The sequence below is a fragment of the Periophthalmus magnuspinnatus genome, chromosome 17, assembly GCF_009829125.3.
Source record: "Periophthalmus magnuspinnatus isolate fPerMag1 chromosome 17, fPerMag1.2.pri, whole genome shotgun sequence".
NCBI classification, from domain to species: Eukaryota; Metazoa; Chordata; class Actinopteri; order Gobiiformes; family Gobiidae; genus Periophthalmus; species Periophthalmus magnuspinnatus.
Window position 1 is genome coordinate 25,748,286 of NC_047142.1, and position 27,522 is coordinate 25,775,807.

The window sequence follows — 27,522 nt, forward strand, 5'->3', positions numbered from 1 at the left end:
GTGAATCAGAGTTCAGGGGAGAGTGGAGCAGAGCCGGATCACTGTTCCTTTCGTTTTGTTGTTATGTAACAGTCGTGTGGTTTTCTGTGTGGAGTTTGCTTGTTCTCTCTATGTCTGGGTGGGATTCTTTTGGTTTTTCTCATCAATCTAAAACACACACACTGACAGTACTGGTTGCTATTAAAGAAGATATATTATGCACTATTTGTATTGTTATTGTTTTTAAAACCTGCTTTGACCTTTCACCTTTGCTTTGGGATTTCATGTTTTACTACTTAAAATAATGGCTACAGCTTCAGTTACTAATTACTATTGTGTAGGGTGACCAGACGTCCCTATTGACCCGGGACCGTCCCAGTTTTGAGTTCTGTGTCCCTTGTCCGAGCAGACTTATCCAAAGCCATTCATCTGTCCCAATTTTATACAAGAAATGTTCCAAGAAAAGTTATTCAATTGAAAGTAATCGTAACAAAAAAATTAACCTAAATAAAAGTTTTTAAAATACATAAAAATTTACTAATACGATTAAAAAGTAAAAATATTTCACTCAAATGTTGTTGTTTAAGTGTTAAATGTAGTGATGCTGATTTAAAATGAGACATATGTTGGTCACAATAACAATACAAATTTATTTCTTCATTTTTCTTCTTTGTTTGTTTGTTGTTGTTTTTTTTTTTTTGTATTTATTTTTGTTTGCTCAAAACTGAAGCTTGAACTCGAAAACTTCTGTCAAGATGTTACCACAAACGAGATTTGACAGTAGAATTGTTCAGATATGGATTTATGTACTTAAAACAGAGCAGGACACCTCTGAAGTTTTACCTATGACATAACAAAACAAGGAAATTCAAATTGGCACCTTTTTATAGGGCTTAAAGGGGAAAAACTGTGTTCTTTAAATCTATTTCCAAAGCATTCAGACCGAAAATTCAGTGTTCTTCTTGAAAATCGATTTACATCAGGTAAAATATATTTCACGAGTCTTTCTTGTGTTGAAGTACTAATTTAACTTTTTTTTTTTTTTTTACCTTACATCTGGTGGTTATGAGATGTTTTTTGGAAAATGTGCCTCACAGCTGTTAGTTAGCTTTAACTGACAAGGGCCTCTAATCCCCACTCCCAGACAAAATGCCAAACATTTAGTGAGTCCCGTCATACCGCATCCATCATGCTAACTCCATCACGCTAACTCCGTCATGCTAACAGCGCCCGTTTAACGCGTGATGGTCCTCTGAAGGATAATGGTTATATGCGTGCGTGGCGTCGTGTTGTTCTGGTTCAGAGTGTAGCAGGTCTGTGACAGGTGCAGAGACAGGTGCCCCACAGTCAGGGGTCTCATTATCCTCGATGTCATTCTGAAAAACCCAGCTCCAAAATCACCATTTAAAACACACGCCCCGCTAATGCACACAAGGGTAACATCTGCAGCTCCAACGGACTCTGGGCCAGTGCAGAGATGTTTTTTTAATTATTTATTTTTGGAATAAGGATGTCACCAGGTCAAAGCAAAAGCCCTGTCTCCCTTTGTGGTTTTACCGGCTCTATCGACTCTTTACACTGAAAAATCATCTTAAAATATTTGTATGAACCCAAACTCAGCTCAAAATTGGCCGCTATAACTGCTCTAGCCTAGATGAGCTTCATTTGACTGGAGCTGAACGCTGTGGGTGACGTCACACTCACTTACTCCACTTCTTTATACAGTTTTACACAGGCCCCATGAGGTAAATCCTTCAGTATTAACCTTTATTTAACCTACTTGCATAAAGAGTTCACATTGTTATTTTCAGGCTTCAAAAATACCTTGAAAAACATTTGCATTATTACTATCAGCAAGCCCGCCTCTCCACAGATTTGACTCGTACCTTGGCGTGGTGGCGTTATTAAATTGCACTGTGGAACATTCCAGGCAAAGCAATAACATCCCCATAGAGACAAGACGGTTTTAAACACCCTCGATTTGGTTTTAACGTTTGGATTTAGGTTATGGTTATGCAGCTTCCTGTTTGAGGTCGGTCGGTGATTCAAAAGATATAATATTTTGTTTTTAAATCTTAATCGCTATGCCAACCGTCTTAACTTTTCACCGTTCTGAAACCCATGGATAGCCAAGTAATGATTATGGTTGTGGTTAAGGTCAGTCTGAAATGAATGTAAGCCAATGTACTGTCCCCACAAAGCATGGATACATAAATGTTTGTGTGAGAAAGGTCTTGTGGAGGGTTTGACACAACCACTTCATGACATCACAAGGTGGAACAGAGCATTTTGAACTTTGGAGACGACAGCTTAATAAGACAGCTTAATAATGCAGGGTTACTCAAACATGTGAAAATGAAATAAAACACAACTCCAGGTCTGTTTTTGAGGAGGAAACATCATTCTAACACGGCTTAAAGCTCACATAATGTATGACCTTTAAACTGTGACCTTTGAACACAATCACATTAGTAAAACATAAATCACAAATCGAATCACAATGGCCATGCTTATTTTTCCCCGAATCGTTCAGCCTTACACCTCAGGCTTACCTCAGAGCCAGCAGAGCGCCAGACGGGCCGCACGGAGGTCTGGCACCCGAACACAAGGCATTCTGGGAAACGCAGTGTGGTAGGGAGACACGTGGCATTGTGGGTAACACATTTTGGAGGCTCCACAGGCTCTGGACAGTGTACAGACACATTTATATGAATACTTCTGTTCTGTGTTTCTGTACAATTCAGCTTCTTGAGTTTTTTAACCCATAAACTTTGTCTTTGATCATAAATATGAAACATTTGCATAACGTTATTCCATACCCTTTATATAACGACTCTCTGATCTGCTCCTTCGGCTCTCAGCTGTTTAGCTAGCGGGCAAGCGCTAACAGACCTGTGAAACTGGCTCAAACAGAGCACGATTTGGCAAAACTTCATTTCTACCACTAAGCCTTTAGGCATCACGCATATTAAGGCACAGAAGTAACTAAAGGTCAAGGAGCTCAGAGTAGAACCACTGCTCCTCCATAGAGATCCCTCAGAGGAGCTGGAGGAAGTGTCTGGGGTGGGGGAAATCTGGGCTTCTACCTTGACTACTACAGACTGACTATGATTAATACAGAATTCTCACTTTGGTCTCAGTTTTAGCCTGTTTAGTCCCCATGTAAAATGGTTTAGTCCTGTTCAAGTCCTGTTCAAGTCCTGTTTTAGTCCAGGTTTTGATCCAGGTTTAGTCCCATTTAGTCCAAAATCGCAGTCGAAAATTGATTTTGATGTGCTCTATGTGCAACTGTCAAAGCTCCCTGGTTAGTAGAAAATATATTACCATACAATAATACACTGCCAGGCCAAAAAAAGTTGCTATAAAAAAAGGTCACACACTCTAATATTTGGTTGTTCCACCTTTGGCTTTGATTACGTCACACATTTACTGTGGCATGGTTTCGACTTCACTTCTACAGTGTCACAAGGTTTATTTCCATCCAGGGTTGCATTCATTTTTCACCAAGATGTTGCATTGATGATGTTAGAGTCTGACTACACAAAGCTTCTCCAGCACATCCCAAAGATTCTCAATGGGGTTAAGGTCTGGACTCTGTGGTGGACGATCCATGTGTGAAAATGATGTCTCATGCTCCTGAACCACTCTGTCACAATTTGAGCCCGATGAATCCTGGCATTGTCATCGTGGAATATGCCCGTGTCATCAGGGAAGAAAAATCCATTGACGGAATAACCTGGTCATTCAGTATATTCAGGTGTCAGCTGACCTCATTCTGTTGCTGAACCTAGACCGGACCAAGTGCAGCAACCCCAACGTATTTGTTTAGTTAAATCCAGGTGGCGACTTTTTTTGGGGCCGGACAGTGTATAATAAAGTCTGTTTTTCCCATGTATTGAGGTCAAAATAAGTCAGCTGTGTACTGTCTGCATGTCAAAGAATCAGGAAATGCGCATTAGCATGGTAGTTGTTGTTAGCTTTACCATCACGCTCTGGTCTCTGAGAAATGTGAAAAACACTTACAAACTCATCGATGATCTGAACGCAAAAGGTAAGTGATGAATAATTCTGAACCACTGCAAACCATTTAAAATGAACCAGTTCTGTTGTTCATGTTTTTTCTTTTTCTCCAGTCACTCTCGTGGCTCTCGGAGGAGTCGTTTGTTTGGGTCGAGTCTCAGAGGGATTCCCCAGTGGCATCGGGACCACACAGAACGCAGGGATGAGAATGTATTTAGTGCAGTCTACCAGGGTCGACCAGAACATAAACCAAAATATAAACCACAAGAGCAGCCAAAAACAAACACAGCGGCAGCCATTTTAGTTTCAGCTTAACACTTAACACTGCACAACATGACTCCAGCTCAGGGTCGAGTCTACAGGGACCAGAGGCAGGGACGTTTAGTCTGATGTCCCACCATAACGACAAAGGGAGTTTCTACTTCTCTGATAATGTTAATACAACTTATTCTGATTCTAATGCTAAGATTAATAGACTGTATTTATAAATAGCGGTGTAAATGGACGCTCCATCGACTCAATTCACTTTCTATTGAAAAACTCGCCCCTCTCTGCTGCTGTCAGACTCGTCATTCTGGTTTAAATATGTTCGTATTAACCCGCTCTACATGATCTTGGGTTTTTATTTCACTATTGTATCTGTAAATCAAGATATGAACATTAACAACTGACAAATCGGGCGCCTTCTTTCTGCGAGGTCACTCCCGCTAGAGTTAACAACAGGTTTGATTGACAGCGTTGCTAAGCAGGGCCTTCCACCATCTGCCCTGGATTTGAATACAGTCAGGACCTTCTAGTCTTTCATCCATCTTTACTTGAAAATGACCCAGGAAGAAACCAGCCTCACGTGTCTCGCTCTGAATCTGAATGGCGCTCGCTGAAAGAGATCGGGAAAACGCACTAAACATCACAACGAATACTTGAATCTGATTGGTCGAAGCATCACAACAGCAGAACAAGCCACAAACTCAAGTTTAAGTTAAATCCAGCTGAGAGAAAAGCACATCTCTTCCTTCCCTTTGGATGTTTTAAAAAATTAAACAAAATTTTGTGTCGCCTTGTTTGCTTTCGTTGAACTTTAGCTCCGCCCAAATGTCACAGCTGCTCAGTGATTGGTCCAATGTCTGATATATTGAGGGATTTGATCTCAAACACTGCAGAACGAGTGAGTTTGTGAAGATTCAGATTGCAAAGAAGCAGCAAAGTTGGGTCCACTCCTTAGTGCAACCGCGCAAGAAGCAATACAAAATGTCCTTGATTGAGTCCTGCTGTGAGGTTAAAGTATTAATCCTGTCTCTGCGTTTGACCCGTCCTTCAGCCAGTGTCACCGGGTAACCTGTGAGGAGCAGTACTGCAGTTCAGACCTTATGTAATCCACTTAAAGACCCCCTGTAATCACTGCTCATGTTTAATGCAGTTTTCTTTGTTTCTCAGTTCAATCCAAAATGGCCGCCATCTCAAACCCTGACATTACCCAGGCTGCAGCTGTGACCCGTCGCTCCGCTGTAGGACCGGCACTGGGATTCCCCTCACATGGAAAATCAGCTTTGTAATTCCCCACAAATCCTATCATTTATGCAAACTTTTCCAGACGTGGGCAAAAATAGGCGCATGATCTCACAGAAGTGTCATTATAATTTACTATAAATAAACTGTGGTCAGCACAAAAAGATGCTAACTTGCTTTTCCAACCGGTTATTCCTTCTGTTTTTCTCATAATGGACCAAACTCAGTGAGGAGGTTGTGGGTTAGACTCCTGATCTCTCATGTCCTCCCTGTGACACTGTGGCAGAGTGGTTATCCTGTTTCCTCCCTCGCACCAAGCAGTTGTGGGTTAGACTCCTGATCTCTGTGAGTGGAGTTTGCATGTTCTCACTGTGTTACTGTGGCAGAGTGGTTATCCTGCCTTTGAATAAGCTTTGTCTTGAAATTAGGGATGGGATCGTCTTTATGTCACTAGGATGAGCAGAACAAACCTAATTCTCCCTGATGGTTTGTTCTAGATTTTTGTTGTTTTCACTTATAACAAGCTATGATATTACAAAATACTACAATGATGTGGAAAAGCGCTACATAAAAACGTGACCATGTACCATAGCCATTTACTGTAACAGCTGTTTAACTATAGAACCTTTTCATAATATTAAAATGATAATTATTCATATTATAAGATGTTTAAACTGTCAGCAGCTTTAATAATGATTGTGACATAATAGTTAATCGTATTTATTTTGGCCATGGTCATTTCAAAATGGTCCCATGCCTTGTTGAAAGAGACATTTCACATGTTATCTTTGGGATGGGCTTCTGATATAATTCTCTCAATGTTTGTTATGTCCCTTAGCAAGACACTTCAGGCCCATTGCCCAGTCCAGTAACAGCAATGTGGCCAGCTGCTACAGGAAGAGCAATTTACTCCTGGTTTAGGCCTGGGATAGACCTGGTTTAGTCTTGGTCTCTTCTTGGTTTAGTCCTGGTTTAGTCCTGGTTTAGTCCTGGTTTAGTCTTGGTTTAGTCCTGGTTTAGTCCTGTATTAGACCTGGTTTTGCTCTGGTCTAGTCCTGGTCTGATTATGGTTTAGTCCTGGTCTAGTCCTGGTTTAGACCTGGGTTAGACCTAGTTTGGTCCTGGTCTCTTCCTGGTTTAGTCCTGGTCTATAGTCCGGGTTTAGTCCTGGTTTTGTTCTGATCTAGTCCTGGTTTAGTCCTGGTTTTGTTCTGATCTAGTCCTGGTTTAGTCGTGGTTTAGATCTGGGTTGGACCTGGTTTTAGTCCTGGGATAGACCTGTTTTAGTTCTGGTTTCTTCCTCATTTAGTCTTGGTCTATAGTCCTGGTTTAGTCCTGGTTTAGTCCTAGTTTGGTCCTGGTTAAGTTCTGTTTTTTTTACCTGGTCTAGTCTAGGTTTAGTCTTGCTTTAGCCCTGGTCTAGTCCTGGTTTAGCCCTGGTCCAGTCCTGGTCTAGTCCTGGTTTAGTCCTGGGATGGACCTGTTTTAATTTTGGTCTCTTCCTGGTTTCGTCTTGGTCTATAGTCCTGGTTTTGCTCTGATCTAGTCCTGGTTTAGTCCTGGTCTAGTCCTGGTTTAGTCCTGGTTTAGTCCCGGTTTAGTCCTGGTCTAGTCCTGGTTTATAATTCCCTTATGATTCTCTCTCACAAATACTTCTGTTACACTCCTTAGGAAGACACTTCAGGCCCATTGCCCAGTCCAGTAACAACAATGTGACCAGCTGCTACAGGAAGGGCATCTGGCAAAAAACATCTTTGAGTGCTGATTTTCATTTTTTTATGTAAATGAATAGATTTTTGCAGTGCTTTTGGAGTTTAAAGTTGACATGCATTTACTTTTCTCCATAGATCTGAGATGGTAGTGACCAGTTGAGCTCTGGTCCAGTGTGACGCAGGCTGAGGGACCTGCCCAGGACGAGGTATTCCTCAGTGGAGCAGAGGCAAGAGGAGTGCCCCTCAGACCCTTCTTCAGGCCTGGACAAGGGGGGTTCTTGGAGCGTGGGGATGTGGGCTGCAGGGTATTTTGGGATGGTGTCATGTGTAATGTGTGTGTAATGCGTGTGGGTGGGGGTCCCGGAGGTCACAGGCTCTCAGACACTTCCACAGCTGCAGAGGAGATGGGTTTAGTAATGGATTAAGGATTATCCCTGTTGAGTTCTGGTTTAGTTCTGGTCTAGTCCTGGTTTACTCTTTGTTTAGTCCTCGTAACATGGTTTAGTCCTTTCTATGTTTTAGTTGGGTCCTGGTCCACTCTGAGGTTTAGTCTATTTTCTTATAGAACCAAGATTCAGTCCTGGTTAAGTCCTGGTTTAGTCTTGTTTCGGTCTTAGTTTAATCCGGTTTATTCTGGGTCTTATTATCTTTTCCACAGCTTTTCGTGGCCCCTCATATTTAAACCTGCTTTAGTTTTCAATTTGATATTTAGTAGAACACAATTTACTCCTGGTTTAGTCCTGGTCTAGGCCTGGTTTAGTCCTGGTTTAGTCCTGGATTAGACCTGGTTTTAGCCCTGGTCTAGTGCTGGTTTAGCCCTGGTTTAGTTCTGGTTTAGTCCTGGTCTATTGTCCTGGTTTAGTTCTGGTTTAGTCCTGGTCTATTGTCCTGGTTTAGTTCTGGTTTAGTCCTGGTCTATTGTCCTGGTTTAGTCCTGGTTTAGTCCTGGCTTAGTCCTGGGTTAGTCCTGTTTTTTCCATGTGTCTTAGATGGGTCTCCTGGGGTCACTAGCTCTCCTCACTTCCACAGCAGCTGGAGACACACTTTAGTCCTGGTCAAGTCTTGGTTTAGACTCGGACAAGACTTGGCTCAAGTCCTGGTTTAGTTTTGGGGTTTTGATAGATTTTTTTTTTTTTTTTTTTGTTTTCTCCCATGTTATAACATTTTTCCCTCAACAAAAACATGCCTGAAGAGGTTTTATCTGTCATCCACGCATGTTTGAATAATTTAGCAATCTCTCCTGGGCCCTATTCGAACCCTTCTTATAGTTAGCAATAAGATTTTGTACAAGGCTCCGCCCTCAATCTTACATTACCCACGCTCCCACATGACAATTCTCCATAAATATACAAAAACATGATACAAAACTGTACACAGCAGCACAAATATAATGACACTGATGTTTACAAACCCACGTGTCACTGTCTGAAAGTGATTTGCACAGTGATGCGTTCAGCTCTGTTCTCTCCCATTCAAACTTCTGACAGCTCCGACATGTTTACGAAGGCTGTTTTCAAAATGTCCGCCTCCTTTGGGTCTATAATGACACTGTCTCTGAACACACCAGCCCCGTGTCTGAGCCCAATTAGACCAAGTGTCTCCTGTGTTATTAGGCTCAGAGTGCAGCGGGAGGAAGGACACTTTTAATATGAGCTTTAAGACACTTCATTAAAACTGTTTTTCTAAGATTGTATTTAAGGAAGAAAAGTAAAGTGTTATATGACAATCCAGATCAGAGGAACAGAGGATGCAGAGGAAGAGTAGAGGAGCAGGGGATGCAGAGGAGCAGAGGAGAGGGTCAGATGGAGCAGAGGAGGGATGTCTGCTGATGTTGAGTAGGATCTGGGCTAAAGTTGACGGAGCAGAGACACAGGAGGCTTTGAGGAGTCTTGAGAAGACAGAGAAGTCTGTTTGGATCTCACTGTGGGACTGAAACAGCAGCAGGGTCAGACCAAGAGGTCAGGAGAGAAGAGAGGAGGACAAGAGGAGGAGAGGAGGAGAGGACAAAAGGACAAGAGGAGAAGAGGAGAGGAGAGGGGAAAGGTGGAGAGAGGAGGAGAAGAGAAGAGGAGGAAAGAAGAGAAGGAGAGAGGAGATGAGGAGAGGTGGAGAGAGGAAATGAGGAGACAGGAGAGGAGGAGAGAGGAGTGGAGGAGAGAGGAGGAGACAAAGAGACGCGGGGAGAGGACTAGGAGTGAAGGAGAGAGGAGGAGAGAGGAGATAAAGAGAGGAGGGAGGAGAGGAGGCAAGGGAGAGAAGGAGGAGAGGAGTGGAGAAGAGACGAGAAGAAAGGAAGAGGAGGCAAGAAGATGAGGAGAGAGGAGAGGGGATCAGGAGAGAGGAGACAGGTGGAGACGAGGAGATGAGGAGAGTGAGGACAGCTCTGTTGTGAGGTAATATCGAGCAGGAAAAAGATTTATGTTCCTACAACACATTTTACTACAACACACTTAACATCATTAGATTTAAAATTTAGGGATGAGACAAGGAGAGAGATGACAGGAGAGGAGGAGAGGAGGACGAGAGAAAGAGAGGTGGAGAGGAGGACAAGAGAAAGAGAGGAGGAGAGGAGGAGGAGAGAAAGAGAGGAGGAGGGAAGTACAGAGGAGACAAGGAGAGGAGGAGAAAAGAAAGGAGAAGGAGAGAAGCAGAGTTTGAGTGAGGACAGCTCATGAGGTAATATCGATCTCCAGGAAGGTTAAAGTCACACTCATTTCACTCAAGATCATTATATCTAAGATTTAGCAAAAAGATTTACCTTTTTTCCTCTAGTTTGGCAAATCTTTAGGTTTCAAATTTGACTTCTTGTTTGGAAATGATGATGTCACACTAGGGAATTCCATAACTGTTACCTAGCAACCATTTTATACACATAACAGGACTATTCCAGGTCTAATCTAGGACTAAACCAGGTCTATAACAGGACTATTCCAGGTCTAATCTAGGACTAAACCAGGTCTATAACAGGACTATTCCAGGTCTGTAACAGGACTAAACCAGGTCTATAACAGGACTATTCCAGGTCTAATCTAGGACCAAACCAGGTCTATAACAGGACTATTCCAGGTCTAATCTAGGACTAAACCAGGTCTATAACAGGACTATTCCAGGTCTGTAACAGGACTAAACCAGGTCTATAACAGGACTATTCCAGGTCTAATCTAGGACCAAACCAGGTCTATAACAGGACTATTCCAGGTCTATAACAGGACTATTCCAGGTCTAATCTAGGACTAAACCAGGTCTATAACAGGACTATTCCAGGTCTGTAACAGGACTAAACCAGGTCTATAACAGGACTATTCCAGGTCTAATCTAGGACTAAACCAGGTCTATAACAGGACTATTCCAGGTCTGTAACAGGACTAAACCAGGTCTATAACAGGACTATTCCAGGTCTGTAACAGGACTAAACCAGGTCTATAACAGGACTATTCCAGGTCTAATCTAGGACCAAACCAGGTCTATAACAGGATTATTCCAGGTCTAATCTAGGACCAAACCAGGTCTATAACAGGACTATTCCAGGTCTATAACAGGACTATTCCAGGTCTAATCTAGGACTAAACCAGGTCTATAACAGGACTATTCCAGGTCTGTAACAGGACTAAACCAGGTCTATAACAGGACTATTCCAGGTCTAATCTAGGACCAAACCAGGTCTATAACAGGACTATTCCAGGTCTATAACAGGACTATTCCAGGTCTAATCTAGGACTAAACCAGGTCTATAACAGGACTATTCCAGGTCTGTAACAGGACTAAACCAGGTCTATAACAGGACTATTCCAGGTCTAATCTAGGACTAAACCAGGTCTATAACAGGACTATTCCAGGTCTGTAACAGGACTAAACCAGGTCTATAACAGGACTATTCCAGGTCTGTAACAGGACTAAACCAGGTCTATAACAGGACTATTCCAGGTCTAATCTAGGACCAAACCAGGTCTATAACAGGATTATTCCAGGTCTAATCTAGGACCAAACCAGGTCTATAACAGGACTATTCCAGGTCTATAACAGGACTATTCCAGGTCTAATCTAGGACTATTCCAGGTCTATAACAGGACTATTCCAGGTCTAATCTAGGACTAAACCAGGTCTATAACAGGACTATTCCAGGTCTAATCTAGGACCAAACCAGGTCTATAACAGGACTATTCCAGGTCTATAACAGGACTATTCCAGGTCTATAACAGGACTATTCCAGGTCTAATCTAGGACTAAACCAGGTCTATAACAGGACTATTCCAGGTCTAATCTAGGACTAAACCAGGTCTATAACAGGACTATTCCAGGTGTGTAACAGGACTAAACCAGGTCTATAACAGGACTATTCCAGGTCTAATCTAGAACTAAACCAGGTCTAATCTAGGACTAAACCAGGTCTAATCTAGGACTACATCTGTAAACAAGAAATGATCCAAAGGAGGACAAAAAATACATAAAATGAACTCTAAATGAACCCACAAACTGAAGCTCTGTGTAAGTCCCTCCTGAAGGGGGGTCTAGCAGAGTTTGCAGAGTTTATGAGCGCCGAGCCTGTGCTACAATAACCCGCAATGCGTCTTTAATATGAGCTTTATAATGATCTCTATATGGAATCATTAGACCTGTAGGGATTATTACACAGGGCCATGGCACACGGAGAACACGCTCAACATACAAGACTACAGACGACTGAGGAAGAGAGGGAGCGAGGAGAGGAGGGGAGAGAGGGGAGAGGAGGAGGAGAGGGGAGAGGGAGAGAGAGAGATGGAGACAGAGGGAAGAGGAGAGAGCGAAAAAAGTAGAAAAGAGAGAGAGGAGAGAATAGTAATAATAGGTAAGGAAGAGGACAGGAGAGAAAGAAAGACAGAGAGAGGAGAGAGGGGGTAAGGAGAGGATGAGGACAGGAGAGAAAGACAGAGAGAGAAGAGAGAGAGAGGGATATAGAGGAGAGAAGAGAGAGAAAAGGAGAGAAAGGAGAGAGAGAAAAAGAACAGAGAGTGAGGTAAGAGGATAGTGGACAAGAGAGAAGGGGTAAGGCGAGGAAGAAGACAGGAGAGAAAGACAGAGAGAGAAGAGAGAGAGGGAGAGAGGGAGAGAGAGAAGAGAGACAGAGAGAGAGAAGAGAGAGAATAGTGGACAAGGGAGAGGGGGTAAGACGAGGAAGAGGACAGAGAAGAGAGAGGAGTGGGGGGTAAGGAGAAGAAGAAGACAGGAGAGAGAGAGAGAGAAAGAGATGGAAAGAAAAGGGAGAACAAAAGAGAGGAGAGAGAGGAAAGAGGGAAGGGGAGAAGAAAGGAGAGAGTTGGGGAGCGGAAAATAGAGAGAGGGGGGCGTAGAGATGAGGGTGAGAGAGGGGAGAGAGAATAGAGGAGAGTAAAGAGAGGGGGGGGGAGAGAGGGAGAATGAAGGAGAAAGGGAGGAGAAAGAGTAAGGGATGAGAGAGGAGATTTGACCATCCCACAGACAGAGAGCTGCTTTAACCTCAGGCTCTGGTGTAAAGTAATTTTCTCGTATTTTCATCACAAATCTCCAAAATTCATATCGGATCATTTCTATCAGTGACCAGCTCATTCTCCTGCAGCGTTCATTCAACCACACCGCAAAATGTCAGTGTCTTGCTAAAGGACACAACGGCAGACGAGATCTGACCTTCGATTTGGCGCGCCGGTGTTTGTACAGACTGAAACGTGCACCGTATCCGCCCATATCGAAGAAGGTTTTCGCACCAATAAAAGTCTCCAGTGTCTGAACCCAGTGACCCCAAAAGGATGAGACTCACTGCTGTTTGAGCTGAGAGAGGACACCACTGACACTGATGTAAGAGCGAAAGGACACACGGAGGACTCCTCTTTCCACACATTTAAGACCACTTTACACTTCTTTCTGTTCTATGGAACTTTAGAATAACAGCCCGATTAATAAGAGCAGAGAACTGTTTCTTTTCAGAGCTTTTAACCATGCTACAGTTCTTACCCCTCACCATTTACTCACCTAAAGTTGTATTTGTAGTGATTCACGTTTGAGTCATCTTTAATCGCTTATTTCCAAGATGCTATTTTGCTTTTATATCGCTGTTTTCACCTCCACTGTGACCTCTGCACTTTGCTTTCCAGTTTTATTTTCTTAATTGGTTATACACGTAGGATTCGCAAAGTCATCTTGGTATAAATGAAATAATAATAATAATCCGCTGCTTGCTAGTGTGATGTGCAGCTGTCCACAGGGGGCGCCGACAGCATGCGGCGCTTTGTTGTGATGTGACGTTTACAGCGATGTCAGCTCCCATTGGGCACTGCAGTTTTTTTAATGCAGAACTCAGCAGATTTGTTTATTTTATTTATTTGTTTTAGCTCAATATTGTGATTTCAAATGTCCAAATTCTAACATAATAATCTGCTGGTGTCATAGATTATAACGACATAGACACAAGCTCAGTGTCTGCTTTGAGTTCATTTTGTTTTCACTGGAGTCGAGTTGGTTAAAAACACAGATTTGTTGTATTTTATTTTTACTGTAATACTGATATTTTATTTAACTTTTCTTACTTTATTTTTGTTAAGTGTATTGGGCTGCTGCAGGTCCACAGTAAACATCACTTCACCGGGGAAAAGAAAAGTCGTTTGAATAATTGTGGTTGAAGCATCGGGCCGTTGTAAACTCAAATATTGCCTTTGAGCAAAAGGCCGGTGCGGTTTACAGTCCCCGGTGCCTCGCTGCTGCTGCTGTGGCCGTGTGCGCGGTGCTCTGGCCCGTGCAGAGAGAGGAGCGCAGCGGTGGAGCGTCTGATTCACTGGAACGGCACTTCCTCCGTACTCTTGCTCACGAGCTCTTTATACCAGTCTAAAAATAGTCCCACACTCCGCCAATGAAAATCTACGAGTGCTCGGACCGCAAGCCAATCAGAGCCGGAGAAAGGCACAAGCCCGGCCTCTGCATTGGACGAGCCCTCCAGAGGGGGCGTGGCTATGGTCGCTCTCTGCGCATTGGTTTTCGCTCGTGCTCGTCACGGGGGTTACGTGCATGTGTCATTTTGAATCGGGGGGAAGTTTACAGTGCGCTGAAGGACTTGAGTAGAGTTCAGTCTTGCGCTCTCTCCATGCGTCACAGCCCTTATCCAAAAGCTCCAGAGGCGCGCACTGTTTGGAGCGGGTCCTACGTGCGCACGGTGCCCGCGCTGCACTCCTCACCTCTCTGTTCTCCCTCCTCGGCCTCGTCATGGATGTCATCCCCATGTGCAGCATCTTTCAGGAGCTCCAGATCGTGCACGACACCGGGTACTTCTCCGCGCTCCCGTCTCTGGAGGAGAACTGGCAGCAGGTAGGAGATGTGTCCGGGGAAGAGGTTTGGGGCGCGTGGGGAGGCTGTCAGACCGTCAGTGACCTCGGGAAACTGCTCTGGCAAAAGTATAGAACACTTCAGTTTTATGTCTTGCAACCAAAATTCGTACACTTAAAAAAAGCAACTATTCACAGGGTTAAAACGATTTAAATTCACAATATAAATCCTCACATTTATTTTAAACAAAACACAAAATATAACGTATCTAAACTATTCACAAACTTTTAAAAACAACAAAGCCCCGTGTTGTTTCGCGCTCTGTTCAGTTTGTGTTTGTTTTGGTTCATTCTTTTCTGTAAAAACGTAACATTTTTGGCACGTGCATATTTTCCTGCTTCATGTTGCAGTCTCACTTTGTTCGTCTTTGTGGTCATACTTGTAGTGACAGTCGTCCTTTTGGATCGCCCTGTGCGCGCGTAATCAGCCCGGGTGACAGCTCCTCCGCCGCTGTCAAACTCTGCGCGCGGCCGAGCCAGTGCCACAGTTAGTGCCGTGTTTAGGGAAGTGGAGTAGTTCAGTTCAGAGACCGAAGAGAGTTTCCTGTTTCGATGTTTCCGTGCACATTTGGACGCGTGTGTGTGTGTGCGTGTGTTCCGGAGGTTTTGTTTGTTTGGGGACAGTGGGAATGGCCGTGTAGGGAGGCGCGGGCTTGTGTTGTTGTATAAACTGCACCGTCTCCCGACTAAGCACGACGAAACCAGGACTAAACCAGGATTAAACCAGGACTAAACCAGGACTAAACTAGGGAAGGACTAAAGCTCTGATTAATCCCCATCTCAACCGGTCGGCTACAGAACCAGGACCATAAACTAGGTATAAATTAGCTACAAACCAGGACTAAACCAGGTCTGAACCAGGACCTATCCAGGACTATGATTAATCTTCATCCAAACCGGTCGGCTACAGAACCAGGGCCATAAACTGCGTCTAAACTCGGTACAAAACAGGACTAAACCAGAACTATCAACGGGAACGAATAGGAACCAGCACGACGGATGTCAGGATTTCTAAACTGCTGCGTGCGTGCCCCGGAAAGACGTGCCTGAGTGCGCGTAGCCGAATGACTGTCACGCGCACTCAGGCACTACAGACATCAGCAATCTGTCAGAGTAAAGAAGTCCAAACTCGGAGATATTACGCGCGGAGTCTTTGTGATTTGGCACGACCCGTGCGTCTTGGCACAACCCGTGCGTTTGGCACAGCGGGTCAGCGCGCACTCGGCCCCGGGCCATAGCGCACTCAGACATTTAAAGCTCGATCGGCATCTGTCCAGGCGCGCGGGGGGAGCGGCGCGTGGGGCCCTCACAGCGCGCTCCTACACAGACTGGACTGTCACTGTCTGAACCTAATCTGTCCAAACTGTGGAACGTATGAGGCCGAGGAATCTGAAAATAGCATTTAAATGTTTCTACTGTCCTTGTCAGAGTGAATCAAAGCTTGACAGCAGGTTTGACAGCAGCATTTGCAGAGTAATGAACTCTTACATTTATCACACATACCTCCAAATAAAGGCTCTTTACTGTTCACTGCAGGGGACTACGATCTGTCTCCTCCAAGGAACTTCACAAAACCAAAATGCCAGAGAGATACACATTTTAGCTCTCACAAGAAAATTTGTAAATATAAGAGCCACGGCCTTAGATGGGCACAGTGACATGCTTCTAAAACAAACCATTGTACAGTTATTAGTGCACACAGTCACATCGCAGTGATTTTAAACAGATTTTTCACATTTATAAAGGTAATTCAGCAATTCAGTTACTCAGCACAATATATAAATTACACATATAAATATAAATCCCCCCGTGACCTGCTTGGAAGAGGTAGGGTCACCGGGTCACAGGGTCATATTGTGAGAGCTACAGTAGGAGAGCCCTGGTTTACTGTAGATAAACATGCTCACAACACTGGGACATGTAACCTTCCTCATTTTGAACTGTTTGACCACATCGCTGCAGAGTCTCTATAATGGTATTGATGAGCCTGTTAGAGCGACTGTTAGCCCCCCCCCCCTTCCCCCCCCCCACACACACACAGACACACACACACAGACCCCCCTCCCCTCCTGGTCCCCCGAGTGCTATGTTATTTCCAGCATTGCCTCCGAATGCATTATTAAATCCACATAATCTTGAATAATTGATCATTTGAAAGATCTGACCGCGCCTCCCTGAGCCTCCCTGAGCTCTGGGGCCAAAGCAGCATATGTACACTTTATGGCATATTACACAAACACACGCCTGTACTCGTGCTCCCATGAGAACTTACATAAACATAATGCATTTTGTAGCTTTTCTTTCCACAGGATTCGACTTGAGACTGGTGCATCCAAAATCAGATACTAATTGATACTAAAACTAGCATTAAAACTAGATATCGATAGTAAAAAGTCTCATTCACAGGACATTTAATGCTGAAAATCACATTCTATTATCTAAATAAAGAGTGTTTTTTACTATCCTCGTAGTATCAGAATCAGTATCGAGTGTCGAGTAGTATTTTTATATAGAAGCATGGGTTAGAAGAGAGGCTTTGGGTGGTGTTTGGCCCCGCGGTCGCCTGGGGGAAACTGGCAGGATTTCTGTGGATCTGGCAAAACATTTCAGGCCAGGACTCTGCAGTTTCCATATTACATAAAACACATGAGGAGGGCCCAAACAGCACACAGGAGGCAGAAGAGAAGAGAGTTTACTGTAGAAGCAAACACACAGAGCAAAAACACATTATTGTTTTGTGTTGTTTATTCAGAGCTGGTTTAGACACATGTTCGGTTTGAACCAGTGTCAGACCTTTTACTGTTTTAGTCCTGATTTAGTCCTGGTTTTGTCTTTGTCCTGGTTTTGTCCTGCTTTCTATTCTTTGTTTAGTTCTGCCTGAGTCCTGCTTTAGTCCTGGTTTCACCTTGGTTCAGTACTAGTTTAGTATTGTTTAGTCCCAATTTAGTCCTGGTTTAGTCCTGGCTTAGTCCTGGTCTAGTCCTGGTTCATTCCTGGTTTAGTTTTGCTTTAGTCCTACTTTAGTTCTGCTTAAGTCTTGCTTTAGTCCTGGTTTAGTCCTGTTTTAGTCTTGGTTTAGCCTTGGTTTAGTCTTGGTTTAGTCCTGCTTCAGTCCTGGTTTAGTCTTGCTTGCATTTTGAGTTTGTTTGACTGTTAAATGAAGTCATTTACATTTTGTTGAACTGAACCTAACGGGTTTATTCTGACCTCAGCAGCTGCTCGTACAGTATCTTTGTATAAGACACATTCTGCTCAGATACATGGGGGTATATGGGGTACCGGCTCTTTAAGAAACAGGTTCAACACAACATGAGGTCTACATAAACAAAGCACATTGGTAACTGTCCTCTTCTCCTCAGACGTGTTTGGAGCTGGAGCGATACCTCCAGAGCGAGCCCTACGTCTCCACCTCCGACCTCAAGTTTGAAGAGCAGGACGAGCTGTGGAACAAGCTCATGTTAGCCTGTGGAGACAAGCCCCACGGGGACCCCAAGATCCCCCACATCAAGGACGAAGGGGACCACCCGGACGCCCCGAGCCTGGACCTGAGTCTGGACCAGGGTCTGGACCACGCCGGGTTCCACTCTGACGCCAGCAGTGAGATCTCGGACAGTTCAGAAGAGCTGTCTCCGGCTCTGGACTTCCACACAAACGCGTTTTCCGAGCTGCTGGGAGGAGAGGATTTGACGGCCGGAGTGATGGGAACGCCCCCGTCCTCTCCAGAGACACCCAAAGACAAAGCAAACGCGCCTTCGGGCTCGGCGCAGCTGTGGGGCGGGGCCCCGGGGGCGCTGCATTCACCGCTCAGGGTCAGGACAGGCCACTGCGAGGAGGGCTCACCCGATGGGAGACGCAGGGTGCACCGCTGCCAGTTCAACGGGTGCAGAAAAGTCTACACCAAGAGCTCACACCTAAAGGCCCACCAGAGGACGCACACAGGTAAAAATACACCTGATGCCCTCCCGTCCTCCCATATCCCTGTGTGTCAGATGCCCTCCCATCCTCTTGTGTCCCTGTAGTGTTAGACTGAGATTGGGGAGTTAATCTGCAGATGTTGTCGTGTGTCAGATGCCCTCCCAGATATTGTGATGTGGCTGGATAAACACAGCAGGAGAGCTGACCTAGAAATAATCAGGGAAAAAAACATTTGTGTATTTTGCTTCAGTTGTTGTTTTGTTTTTGTGAATCTTGAGAATCAGCTGATCCTGTAACTGTACATTCCAGTGTGTGTAATAAGATTCAACTCAATTAAGAGTCATAAGAACAAGGCTCCGAGTCTCCTCTGAGCTGCCCTGAGCCAAAACCCTGAGACAAATTAAAGCCACCGTCAAGCAAACAACAAGTAGCATGCTAACGTGCACTTCCGAATTCTCTTACATTGAAATGCTTTATAATTAGATGCTAGTTTTGCTCACATACATGGGGAAAATAGGATAAGGGAGCTTTAATTAGGTCCTGTTAATTATTTTGATATAATAATATCTCTCCTACTCGTTGGCGTGAACGGTTCTGTCCTTGTAGCTGTTGTGGTGACAGCCTTCAGAGCTTGTGTGGGCGAGAGGACACATAGTTGGAATAGTTGGGAGGAGGAAGCGTGACCTGGTTCACAGAGTGGGGCCGGGGCAGAGGGAGGGAGGGGCAGACAGGAGCATGGGGGGGGGGGGGGGGGGGGGGGGGTCACATCGAAGTTCTACAAACCTACACAATCTTGGAAAAAATCCATTCATGTTTCTTTGAATGATGTTTCTTTTATGATCGGCCAGCTCCACAAACAACTTTTGTAACCACACAATTTCAAACTAAGGAAAAAGTGTTGTACCTTCTCTTGGTTGGCTCCTGGTTTAGTCCCGGTTTTGACTTGGGTGATCCTGGTTTAGTCCTGGTTCATTCCTGGTTTAGTCCTGGTTTGGTCCTGGTTTAGTCCTGGTTCAGTCCTGGTTTAGTCCTGGTTTGGTCCTGGTTTAGTCCTGGTTCAGTCCTGGTTTAGTCCTGGTTTAGTCCTGGTTTGGTCCTGGTTTAGTCCTGGTTTAGTCCTGGTTTTGACCTGGTTTGGTCCTGTTTTAATCCTAGTTTAGTACCTGTTCAGTCCTGTTTTTTCGAGCTGGTTTGGTCCTGGTTTAGTCCCTGGTTTGGTCCTGGTTTAGTCCTGGTTTTGACCTGGTTTGGTCCTGTTTTAATCCTAGTTTAGTCCTAGTTTAGTACCTGTTCAGTCCTGTTTTTTCGAGCTGGTTTAGTCCAGGTTTAGTCCTGATTTGGTTGCGGTTTAGTCCTGGTTTTGACCTGGTTTAGCAATGTAATATTATTGTAAAGGTGCACTATATAACTTTTCTCATGTCTCCATGGTGATGTTATTGCCTCACATGTAATGCTCCCCAGTATGGCATTAAACTGATCTATCTTGTATTTATTCAATTATATATGTTTGCATCATTACTAAATACCTCGTAAAACACGCAATCTCACTGTTAGCAGACTCGCCCCTCCACAGATCTGACCTGTAACTTGGCCTGGTGGTATCCCCTGATGAATAAAGTCAATGCAATACAGTGGAACATTCTTTGTAAAGCAATAACATCTCCATGAGGACAAGCAGGTGGTAGACCCTTTACTAGAAAAGTTACATAGTGAAGCTTTAAACATCAAACAGGTGATCAAGTGATTGTTTCATTTCAGTGAGTGGTCAGAGACTTATGAAAGGGAACAAGAACAACAGTAGTACTCATCATTCTTAGTATCGATCAGTATTAGTGCTGTAACTCTATCGCCCTTTAGTCGATTAATCGCTCAGTGGTCGATTAATCCTGTTATTTAGATTATAAGGCTTTATATGGGACAACAGCAGACAGGAGAAGGTAGTAGTTTTGGTATTTATATGAAAAAAGTAGAGATAGGCTGATATATCGTTTGGCCGATATTTGTACTTTTTTGTGTATGGACTATCAGCCTTAAATCTCTAGCACAGACCGATATTTTGTTTTGTTTGATCTGCTGCCTAAAAAATCGGCCGTTGCTTGCACTGTATTCTAAACAATCGGTATCAGCATCGGCCATGAAAAAACACATATAGGTCGATGGCTAATAAAAATTATATTTAAACTCATGATTCACAAGTTGAATCCATGTTTATATAAATACATTGATTCCTAGTAGTTTTTTCTGCATAAATAGTAGTTTTTGCATGAACTCCCCCTGCAGGTGTAGTCTTGTGAGCACAGTTTGGGTCAGATACACAGAGATACAGAAGAGTTTCGAGAGCTTTTGCCACTCCCTTTTTTTAGTCGTCTAATCAATCAGCAGCGCATCAATCTTAACCCTAATCCAAACCCACTATTATGCGCTGTCATCTGTCTACAGTCAAAACTACGAGAGGAAAATGGCCTCCCCTCAACAAAAATAATCACTTGACCTTTGTTAAACTGACAGAGAAGACGCTGAACTTTGTGCCAGTTTTTGTTTCATGTGGATAGGCCCAGGAATTACACAGATATTAACCATAAACCAGGTCCAAACATCTGCATTTGGCCTGATACCTGTCCTGCAGCTCAGTGTGAGACGCTGACCCTCTGTGGACAGTGTAAACAGATGCATCATGGGAAAATGGTCATCTATGTCTATACACAAACACTCACATAATACATACGATTATGGTTTAGTCCTTGTTTGATCCTGGCTTCGTCCTTGTTCAGTCCTAGTTCGTTTCTGGTTTGGTCCTGGTTTAGTGCTGATTTAGTCCTCGTTTAGTCCTCGTTTAGTCCTCGTTTAGTCCTCGTTTAGTCCTTGTTTAGTCCTTGTTTAGTCCTTGTTTAGTCCTCATTTAGTCCTCGTTTAGTCCTTGTTTAGTCCTCGTTTAGTCCTCATTTAGTCCTTGTTTAGTCCTCATTTAGTCCTTGTTTAGTCCTCGTTTAGTCCTTGTTTAGTCCTCGTTTAGTCCTCATTTAGTCCTACATTAGTGCTGCTTTGGCCCTAGTTGATTCTTGAATGATTACCCAGTTAGAATGTGGCATTTCGTGTTGACTTCCCGGTTCAGATGTATCTGATTCCTCCTGTGACCTTTGACCTCCGCTGGTGCCCTTACAGCTGTTCAGACGATCAGCTGAAAGAGCCACATTCCTGCCTCCTGTCTCTGGTCTCCATCAGATCAGGGCTTTGTTTATGCCAGAGGGAGAATTCCCCGACCAAAGACAATGACAAAATCTAAAGGTTCAATGTGTAGCTTTTAAACCACCTTTTGTCCATAGACATATAATTACTGCTTAGCTTGAAATGTTTCACAGTGTGGCATTAAACCTTCTTGCATTTCTTTTATTATTATTTGGAAAAAACATGCATTCTTACTGTGAGCGTGGTCACCTCTCCACAGATCTGACTCTGATGGTGTTACCTGTTTGTCTCCAGATGTTCAGAACTGCAGTGGAAGTGATGTAGTCCATGTTTAGACCTGGTTTAGTCCTAGATTAGACCTGGAATAGTCCTGTTCTAGACCTGGTATAGATCTGATGGGACACGGAAAGCCAATTTCTTTCTTTTTTTCAAAGCCACTGATTTTAGGCTTGAACTTTTATGAGCTTCAATCCATGTTATAATGTTTCCTCATCAAAAACATACCTGGAGTTGTGTTTTGTTTCATTCACACATGTTTGAGTAACTCTATTTATTATTAGTCTGTCTATATCTCCAAAGCTCAAAATGCTCTGTTCCACCTTGTGATGTCATGAAGTGGTAGTTTTCAAGTTAACAGCTCCTTTCACATTTAGTTCAGTAGAGATTGGCAATTCCAGAGGTGAAATTATCCAAATGATTCTACTGAAGGTGTGTGGAGTTTAAAAACACAGTGGAGCACTTCTTGTATTACCACATGATGACATCACAAGGTGGAACAGAGTGTTTTCAGTTTGAGAGAAGAGCCTAGCTATGCAGAGTTTGTGTGTTAAACATGTGTGAATGAAACAAAACACAACTCCAGGTCTGTTTGTGATGAGAAAACAACATTAGAACACAGTGTAATATGGGCCCTTTAATGTCACACTGTTGAACGTTCTCAGCAAATCATTAACATCTCCATGGAGACCAGCTGGCGCCGCACGTTTCACCAGAGAAGTTCCATAGTGCAGCTTTAAGTGGTTGTTGTTTTTTGCCTGGAGCTGAGGAGTTGTCTGCAGTTTCATTTGGCCTGTAGAACCACACCAGTCTGACTCTTACATAAGACGTCTGCTCCGCTAACCTAAAAGACCAACTTGTTTTTCTCACAAATCTTCAGCCGGCTGTCCAATTGGATTAGACTCTCATGGGAGTCAAGGGAGCCAAGGGTCTTCACTGGATTTTGGACCTTCATCTCACCTCATGATGAGCAGTTTGTAACGCTGGAGTCCACTAAAGACATGTGCTGCCGATCAGCTGGTCGACTAAAAACAACATGAGAACATAGAACAGAAAACTGCGTAATATGGGCCTTTTAAACACTTCAGTGCAAAGAGATAGCTGCACAAAACATGACTACACAGCTCTCTTATAGGTTTGGCGTAGTGGGTGAGCTTTTAGTACATTTCATTTATAGAATTTGAAGAAAATAATCAAAATCGGCTCCACATATCAGTCCAAAAATATCGTCCAGCACTTGCTCTAGATTCTGAACAATCGACATCGGTATCGGTCATGAACAAACCCATATCGGTCGATCTCTATCACTAACCCCTCCTAACCTCGCTCTGCTGTTTTCCCCTAGAAATCCTTATAATCTAAATAAAATGACTAGACGACGATACACATTGTAATCGACTAAGACTCCATCAACCGATTAATCGAGTAAAGGCTTCCACACCTAGCAGTGTGGGACCAGAAACCCTGCAGCTGTTCTCAGGCCTAGCTCTTTGTAGTCTAGTGTTTTTGCAGAGGTAAAACCCTGCAGGCACTTTGGTGAGGGCAGTGTTTGTTTACTGTATACAAAAGTGATCTTTACGTCTGAGAAGAGGAACCCTACAGGTGTTCATGTCAGGACTGGGAATCACAACATAACCTTTCTATCATCTACCACAAAGACGTGATTGTCGTCATATTAATCTTATGGTTTGAAGTCCTTTCAACTGACAAGTTTATGGAGTCAATGCCAAACTAATAATGATAGGGTTCGACATTTGTGGATCAGAAGTTTGGGGAGTTCTTTCAAAAACAGTGAATCTCCCATAGAGTTATATAAGCCCCACCCTCCATCTGAGACATGACATGACTTCTTATGTGCTGTGCTCTAATTGTATGTTTTGTACTAAAGGTGAAAAAATGCAGCTGCTTATTCTTAACTTCTTACTGTGAGTATAGACTGTTTTGACATATAGGAGGATGTGAGAGTATCTGGCACACAGAAAGGCCATCTGACACTGGGAGGGCATCGCACAAACTTCTGACACACAGGGAGGGCATCTGACACACTAAGAGAGCATCGGACACACTGGGTGGCCATCTAATTATATTGAAAATTGACTGTATAAACATGTATTGTTTTAGTTTTTTTGTGTGACAATTCTTACAGGTGTTCATTACAGGCCTGATGTCTAACCCTGTATTCCCTCGTTATAGGCCTGTGTATGTCTAACCCTGTATTCCCTCGTTATAGGCCTGAGTATAACTAACCCTGTATTCCCTCATATGTCTAACCCTGTATTCCCTCATTATAGGCCTGAGTATATCTAACCCTGTATTCCCTCGTATGTCTAACCCTGTATTCCCTCATTATAGGCCTGAGTATGTCTAACCCTGTATTCCCTCGTATGTCTAACCGTGTATTCCCTCGTTATAGACCTGTGTATGTCCAACCCTGTATTCCCACATTATAGGCCTGAGTATGTCTAACCATGTATTCCCTCATTATAGGCCTGAGTATGTCTAACCATGTATTCCCTCATTATAGGCCTAAGTATGTCTAACCCTGTATTCCCTTGTTATAGGCCTGTGTATGTCTAACCCTGTATTCTTTTTTGTTGTGTTCAGGAGAGAAACCTTACAGGTGCTCGTGGGAAGGCTGCGAGTGGCGTTTCGCTCGGAGTGATGAACTGACCAGACACTTCAGGAAACACACAGGAGCCAAGCCATTCAAATGTGCACACTGCGACAGGTGAGGGGTTTAACGCTGGGGTCTGTGCTACTGCTGAGAGGGAGGGTATCTGACACACAGGGAGGGCATCTGACACTTTCTTACTTCCTCTCTTTCTCTTGTTTCCAGATGTTTCTCGCGCTCGGACCACTTGGCCCTGCACATGAAGCGTCACGTCTAAACATGGCGTCTGGACTTTGGACTACCTGGTTTTGCTCAGTCCTGGTTTAAATGTCTTCACCAGGACACGCCCCCTTCTCCTCCCCACGGCAACGCTTCCTGTCGAGGGAGGATCCAAGATGGCGGTGGGGGGGATCCAAGATGGCGACGGCTTCTGCACCACACCAGTGCCTCTTTCTCGCCTCGCTGTGGATCGTTTTCAAAGCTTCGAAAAGGCAAAGTGCGGTGGACATTTTGGGGTCTGGTTGGATGAGGAATCAGCTGAATTTCTCCAAAGATTGTGTGAAATCTAGGCCGGTTGAGGGGATCATTCTGAGGTGGAATTTTTAAGGATCACAATAAAAAAAATTTAAACTTAAGCTTGGCCAAAAGACTGGGGGTGCGGTGATCTACGAGTGACTCCAGGTGGCTGTGATCTGTGTGGGGCTAAATGGGAGTTTGGTTTGAGAAAATAAAGCTGGGAGGTTTTTATTGGAGTGGTGTGGAACTGAACAGGTTAGACCCATAGCCCGTATGATGGACATGGCTAACCCGCTAGCTGCCGCATTCCAAATTTCGCCCATCTCTCTGTACCTGCTGCTTTCAGACTCGTCATTTTGGTCTTAAAATGTTATGTCCTGGTGTGTTTATTTCGCAATTTTGACCATAGATTATGACATGAACCTTAATAACAGTGCCTTCTTTCTCTGAGGTTGCACCGCTAGCGTTAGCAGCAGGTTTGATTGGCAGCGTTGCTAAGCGTCCGTCCCCTACCAAACCAGCAGTACGGGTGAGAAGGAGCGTTCCCGTCAACAGTGTCATTCCTGATTGGTTCTTTGGTTGCTAGGAAACACACACTCGGATTTCCAAATATGCGTCTTAGCTCCAGATTAGCCGCTATAACTGCTAGCCTCAATGAGCTTCGTTTAGCTGGAGCCGAATGCTGTGGGTGACATCACATTCACTTCCTCCATTTCCTTATGGTTAGAACGGCGTCGCTCAAAGGGGGTTTAAATGTTTGGAAAAAGGATTAGGTTCATGTGATACTTCTGAGGAAGGCCAAACATTACAAAGTATGACACAAAAATACTGCAATACTACAATTATCTGCGTCAAAAGTGTCACATTTTTGTAATGTAAACAAATGGGATTTACTTAATTAACCACTGACCACACCACAAGACACGATAAATAGTTAAAATTGCACTGTGTAACTTTCCTAGTGTAGGTGCTTTGCCTTGAATGTTCCACAATATAGCATTAAACCAGTGGTGACTAGAGTGGGGTCCAGGGGGCAAACCTGGCTCTCTGGGGTGTTTTTTGGGGTCCTGAGTTCACTCTAAGCTTTGTATCAACCTCTGAGTATCTGAGTACCCCTCACTCGTGTAGTACTCAAATACATCTGGTTACCATGGTAAAATACTACATGTAAACATAAACACTGTCAGCTGGGAGATGGAGTATAAATGTTCATCCTGTCACAATTTGAAGTATTTTAAAAATAGTTTTCCAAAAAGAATCACCCACAGAGGAGAGCCCTCACCTGTTTGTCCCACGCCACTCCATGTAAAACTGTGTGTATAACGGCACCCCCTTTGGTCCAGAGGTGGAACTACACCCCCAGTCTGACCCTGAAGTTGGGAGAGGCTTTTGTCTAGAGCAGCTATTTTATGTGCAATGTATTCCATCGAGACTCGCTACAGCACCACCTTCTGTTGTCCAAGGTGTAAGATTATGCCACGTGGGTTTGGGATGTTTTTATGGAACAACAGAATTGCAAATGAGAGCAGCTATTTTCATTTATGACTAAACGCAGACATTTTGTTTTCTATGTGTTTTTTTTTAAAGGTCCCATTTTTTTTGCCAAACTGACTTTTTAAAGCTTTTGGACTGAACACATAACACTGTTCCTACATCTAAATGTCAAAATTATACATGTTAAGTATAGACTAAGATATACAGATGGCCACTTTGCAAATACGAAGCTAGCATGGGCGCGATTTGGCTCCATCGATTCTGGCTCCAATTCACTTTCTTTTGAAAAACCTCCGCCCCTCTCTCTGTAACTGCTGCTGTCAGACTCATTCTGATCATTCACGTACAGCTCCTGTTGAATCCATCTCCTCATCAAGAGTCTAAACTGTGCACCTCCACGTTTTTAAAGTCCATTCAACTTCACCAGACTCAATCTAGTCACGTTCATGCTCAAATTGTCTTCGATACTCCAGCTAATAACCAACACTGACGCTAGCAGCTACTGTGTTAGCCTCATTTAAACCATCTCACACTCCACTGTTGCAAGCAGAGGGCGCAGGAGCTATTCAGTACTTTTTTTAACAAAATCAAAGCTGAATTACACAAAAGTACCAACACAAAAACGTCCAAAAGTATTTAAAAAGCCATTAAAGTCCGAATATGGGATATGTGTTATTTTCTGTTGCTGGGGAAACCACTTGTGTCCTTTTTGTGGGTTTATAATGTGGTTGATTCTCTTTTCCTGCACTGTGGACCGGATGCCTTATGTTTCAGTGGCCTTGTCTTCTCACATGTGAAACAACTCTTCAGTCTAACTTCATATCTGTCCATATCTGGTTACATCACTCTTTAATCCATGTGTGTGAATGGAGACACTGAAAAGCTTTATTCGAGCTCCTTACCAGATCCGCGTCACCTGGCGGCCATTTTGTCTCATGACTCTAAACTTCATAATAAATATCAGCTTCATACAATTGAGAGT

General features: G+C 43.7%; 1 protein-coding gene across 1 annotated transcript; it reads left to right on the top strand.

Annotated features, from left to right (window-relative positions):
- Positions 1 to 14,240: 14,240 nt before the first annotated feature.
- Positions 14,241 to 27,514, top strand: LOC117385167 (Krueppel-like factor 6). The gene is made up of 4 exons (XM_033982441.2): positions 14,241 to 14,525; positions 17,902 to 18,481; positions 24,524 to 24,647; positions 24,756 to 27,514. The coding sequence occupies exons 1-4, from the start codon at positions 14,424 to 14,426 to the stop codon at positions 24,805 to 24,807; spliced, it is 858 nt and encodes a 285-aa protein (XP_033838332.1). The 5' UTR covers positions 14,241 to 14,423; the 3' UTR covers positions 24,808 to 27,514.
- Positions 27,515 to 27,522: the final 8 nt, after the last annotated feature.